Source organism: Poecilia reticulata, linkage group LG8, assembly GCF_000633615.1.
Source record: "Poecilia reticulata strain Guanapo linkage group LG8, Guppy_female_1.0+MT, whole genome shotgun sequence".
Taxonomy (NCBI): Eukaryota; Metazoa; Chordata; class Actinopteri; order Cyprinodontiformes; family Poeciliidae; genus Poecilia; species Poecilia reticulata.
Window position 1 is genome coordinate 27,857,746 of NC_024338.1, and position 5,394 is coordinate 27,863,139.

The 5,394-nt window shown below is 42.3% G+C and overlaps 1 protein-coding gene across 1 annotated transcript in view; it reads right to left on the minus strand.

The window, feature by feature from the left end:
* Window positions 1-1,629: 1,629 nt before the first annotated feature.
* Window positions 1,630-5,394, minus strand: part of LOC103469440 (myosin phosphatase Rho-interacting protein-like) — a 10,043-nt gene continuing 6,278 nt past the window's right edge. Inside the window, exons 6-9 of the mRNA XM_008417120.2 lie at window positions 5,090-5,225; window positions 4,913-4,987; window positions 2,704-2,858; window positions 1,630-1,719 (exon numbers count right to left, since the gene is read on the minus strand). Coding sequence (XP_008415342.2) covers window positions 1,630-1,719; window positions 2,704-2,858; window positions 4,913-4,987; window positions 5,090-5,225 — 456 coding nt within the window. The remainder of the gene's footprint in view (window positions 1,720-2,703; window positions 2,859-4,912; window positions 4,988-5,089; window positions 5,226-5,394) is intronic.

Sequence of the window (5,394 nt, forward strand, 5' to 3'; positions counted from 1 at the left end):
TAGATATAGATTTGTTTAACTGGACGTTTTCCGGGGGGATTTTCATAAACAGTGTGAAAGAGAAATAAAAAGAAGTTAATAACTAGATGAAAAGATAAAAACATGGAAGCCATCAAATCCCACATTCTAACCCTAATTTAGCCATAAGCAACTCTACCAGGTGGGTTTTAAGTTGAGATCTCAAGGCTCTCAGTGTTTCAGCTGTTTTACAGTTTTCTGGAAGTTTGTTCCAGATCTGTGGTGCATAGGAGCTGAAAGCTGCTTCTCCTCGTTTGGTTCTGGTTCTGGATGCAGACTGGAAGGAGTCAAAGCGATTCATTATTGTTAGGAAGTTATTTGTTTAAAAACTGTTTTTTCAATGAGGGCTGCACAGTGGTGCAGTGGGTAGAGCTGCTGCCTTGCAGCAAGAAGGTTCTGGGTTCGATTCCCGGTCTTTCTGCATGGAGTCTCCATGTTCTCCCTGTGCATGGTGGGTTTTCTCCAGGTACTCCGGTTTCCTCCCACAGTCCAAAAACATGACTGTCAGGTTAACTGGTCTCTCCAGATTGCCCCTAGGTGTGTGTGTGTGTGTGCATGGTTGTGTGTCTCTGTGTTGCCCTGCGACAGACTGGTGACCTGTCCAGGGTGACCTGTCCAGGTGACCTGTCCAGGTGACCCCGCCTCTCGCCCGGCACGCTAGCTGGAGAGGCAGCAGCACCTCCTGACACCACTAAGGGACAAGGTGTTAGAAAATGGATGGATGGATGTTTTTTCCAATAATTTTGCTGATGAATCAGAGGTCAGAGGTCGGCCTGTAATTCTGCAGTAGTGATTTGTCCAGATTGTTCTTTTTTATCAGTGGTTTGATAACTGCTGTTTTCAAAGCCTGGGGGAAAACACCTGAAGAGAGCGATGAGTTACTATTTGGATCAGATCATTAATGACAGGCAGGACTTTCTTAAAGAAATGTGTGGGTCGGACATCCAGACAGCAGGAACTGGAGCTTAATCGACTTATAATGTCCTCTAGGGTTTTATAATTTAGTAGTTGAAATTGGGTCATTTGTCCTGTATTTGTTTTGTCTGGCTTTGGAGTGGATGAGCAGATTAATCCTCTGATCGTTTGAATTTTCTCTGAAAAGAAACTGGAAAACTTGTTGCATGCAGCATTAGATTGAAGTTCAGGTGGTAACGTCATAGGAGGGTTTGTGAGCCTGTCAACAGTAGCAAATAAAGCTCGAGCGTTGTTAGTGTTTTTGTTTATGACATCTGCAAAGAAAGCCTCTCTTGCATGTTTTAGTGTTGTGTGATAGTTACGCAGTCTTTCTTTGTAGATGTCACAATAAACGTGCAGTTGACCTTTACGCCATCTCCGTTCGGCCCTGCGGCAGAGTTGTCTTGCAGATTGAACTATTTGTGCATTTCTCCATGGAGATTTCTTCCTACCAGTCACAACTTCCACTTTAATAGGGGCAACTCAAAAGACGTGAAACTACCCAAAGAGATTTTACTGCAGTTTATGGTATTCTTAAATATTGAAGCCACTCCTCCTCCTTTTTTGTGTTTTCTATTCTCACTTAAAGTTGTAGGTAGGAGTCGCTGATTCAATTAGTACGAACGGTTCATTGCTTCATGAACAGTAAAAAGTAGGTTAGGCTGCCGTCACATGGAGCCGCTGAGAAACGGTCGATGCTAACCGTGCTAGCTGTTCCCCCTCCTGACTCTCCACCAGGGGGCGTGTCTGAGACAGAAAGCAGACATCAACCAACCTGGAACCAATAAGAAAATTCACCTGCAGTACTGCTGGTCAACACAAAGAGGGCAGCACTGAGACAGTTTTAGGCCGTATGTTTCAAAATTAAACAAATTTACTCAAAAATGTCACAATTATCACAGAAACATAAAGATGGAGCCTTGAAGGTTGAATGTAGACAGTTTATGTGATAAATAAAGTTGATTTGGGGTTTAGTTTTAAGACAATTATTACAGGAGAAATGATATCTGTCTAATGAACGGAGATGAAAGCAGCGTGACCTTTGACCTGCGGACAGAGGTCAGATTGTTTCTGGTGTTTAGGTGAAGATGTCCAAGCTCTGCTCCGCTCTGACGGTTGAGGTCATGAGAAACAGATTTAATTACATCAGCGCTCAGGAATCTCTGGCCTTATTTAGCGGCTGGAGGGGAATCTGAGTTTTACTGGGTTGGTTTCCCAAAAAGGCAACAAGAACGAGAAGCTCACGCTGCTGGGGGGAACTGGGAGGACTGGGAGGACCGGGAAGGGATCTGTGGGCTAAGTATAGAAACGCAGCAGTTAGAGCCGTAATGGAGGGTCGACTCTTTGATCCGAGCTAAACGTTTGCACATTTTACTTCCTTCTCTCTGCAGAGGCTCTTTAAATGTCCAACAGGGATGAGACCAGCCTGGAAGATAGAACCAGTAACTAGAGGATAGAAACCAGTAACTAGAGGATAAAAACCAGCAACTGGAGGATACAAACCAGTAACTGGAGGATAAAAACCAGTAACTAGAAAATAAAAACCAGTAACTAGGGGATAAAACCAGTAACTAGAGAATAAAAACCAGCAATTAGAGGATAAAAACCAGTAACTAGAAAATAAAAACCAGTAACTAGGGGATAAAACCAGTAACTGGAGGATAAAAACACAGCAACTAGAGGATAAAAACAATAACTGGAGGATAAAACCAGTAACTGGGTTGTGGAAACTGGTCGGATGTCTAACCTTCTGCTCTGGTTCTGGTCGTAACGGCTGGCGGCTGATAACTCCGGGGAGCTGACCGAGCCAGCCAGGCGTCCAGGGCCGCCAGAGGTCACAGGGGTCATTGAGGTAGCGGGACCCGGCTGGGTCGGCACGCTGTTGCCTGGAAACCAAATCCAGATTATCGTAAAATGAAACATTCGGTCTGAAACCTGAGATCCAGTTCCTCTAACTCTTACACTGCAAAAACACAAAATCTTCCCAAATAACTTTGGTTCAGTTTATAGAGAAAATATCTCAGTTCACTGTAAAAAAGAGGAAACTAACTTAACTTTCCATCAACATATTTTTTATGTCAATAATTCCTTAACATTGATGAACAGGTTCCAGTTGACCTTTCACCTGAAGAATAAAACGCTGGTCCCGCCCAGCGCTGGATTAGTGCAGAAAATAATCCCAATCAGTGCCAACATGAGCGTTGCCATGGCAACAGCGCCGCAACCGGCCGGTGTTGAAGTGCTGCTGATTGACCGCTGTTTAAAGGAGGATCAGAGGCCAACATGGCGGCTAACGGCAGTGACATCATCGCTGAGCGGAGGAGGAAGGAGACGGGTCCAGCTGGGAGTAAACAGAACCAGAACCTGATAAAACGTCTCAGACAGAAACGGGAAGGAACAAACCCAGTGAAGGACTCACTGGGTCCACTGGTCCATCGTGTTGAACGAGGAATTAAAGGAATCAAAAGGTTTAATTTAATGTTCTTGGAGGATAAAATCAGTTAAAACCTCATAAGTCCAGGAAACACGGAGGAGTTCTGATCCGGAGTTCCGATCCGGAGTTCTGATCCGCCACATGGTCACGATTTATTGGTAAGAAATCTATTTATTATCTATTCATTTCTAAATGATCAGTTTGACTGTAAACAAGCATCTGCTGTGAATTTACACAATTTTAATAAACCAAATTCAAACTAAAAACATCCATTTAATATTTTAATATAAAAACTAATACTACTAAATATTAATCCTTTAATATTTATTATTAAATGATTATAATTATTTAATAAATATGATTACATTTTATTACCAAATAAACTGTAATAATAAATTTTATTTTCAAATAAAATATAATACATTTGATTTAATATTAAAATTAATATTAATCATTATTATTATAATCAATATTACTAATCAATCATATTATTTGTCTCGACGGCCTGATAGTTTGTTTATTATTTTACTCTTTTATGCTTTTATAGGAAGTATAACTGCACCTCAGAGGTCATGTGAAGGTCAAGCTGCTGGTTCGGCTCATGTTGTTTTCAGAACCAGAACTTAACGGGTAAAAACGTTCAAACCGAAATGAGCTGCTGGGTTTCTGCAGGTTTTCCAGGAAACAGAAACAAGAAAAGAGATTTTCACCGGAACTGTTGTGACCAAAACAAACGCTTCAACAACCAGAAAGCTTTCGGATTTTCCATCTCCGCTGTTTACGGAAATAAAAGCCAAACGTTCCCGCTGGATTCCGGTTTTCCTGCAGACTCTGAGATCCTCTGAAAAGAAAACGTGTAAAAAGTTGCTTTTTGTCACTAAAACCACACAAACCAATCGATCTGAAACCAATTCATGAAGAAAACACTGAATGTTATGATTCAGGTGTGAAATCTAAACTCTGCAGGTCACTCCAACTGCAGACGGTAACCATGGTAACCGTGACACTCGCCGATGAGGATAGCTCTGCTCTCACACACAGTGTGACGTCACCTCTGCCGTGAACATGAATACCGAGGAGCGGAGAGGAAACACTCCGGATGTGGGGAATAAAAACTCGGAAAGAGAAATCGGATCCGGCTAAAATCAACATAAAGAGCAGAAACGGGCCACAAAATTCTGATCAGTTTCATTTATATCCGCCGCATCAGGATGAAACGTTAAGAAGAAAAGGTCGTATTTTAGTTGTTAAGTAAGAATCACCTGGTTCTTCTGATACATTTTTATATTTAAGTTTCTATTATCTGCTTTATTTCATAATAATTCCTCTGAAATGTACCTGGAGTTTCTTCCGTTTACTTTGCAGCTCTGCGAATTTTCATTTTCATTTTGCTGAAACAAAAATAACTTGTTTCACATACGCAGAGACTCGATGCCTGCAGGATGCAGAGTCTCACAAAGCCAGCAGAAAAGCAGCTGCAGCGAAGTTACGGACACCAAGATTTACGTTTCATTCGTCTGACGTGACTCATTTCACTCTTTGTGCTGCGCGTAGAAACATCAGGGACCTTCTGATCTCTGACTGATGATTAAAATAAATAGAACAAAAATTAACAAAATATTCCACAAACTCCAGAGATTTCCTAAAGGAACGTTAGCGAGTGGCTAACAGACAGATAAGCACCTGATCCGCCTTTACCTCCACCTGGGTCGGTTCTGGTTACGGTCCGGACCGGAGGCACATCTGGGCCTGCAGGCCCGGCCGCCGCTGCAGGACTGCTCCGACCGGCAGCGGCCATGTTTGCTGGGCTGGGGTCCTTCTGGTTGTCATGGAAACACAAAGCAAAACGTTACAAAGACTAAAACTTCAGAAAATATTAGAGTTTTTATTTCATAAGGAAGGAAAAAATGATGGAAGGAACAAATGGGCTGATGTATTGACGGACTGATGGACTGACGGACTGACGGATTGATGGACTGATGGACTGA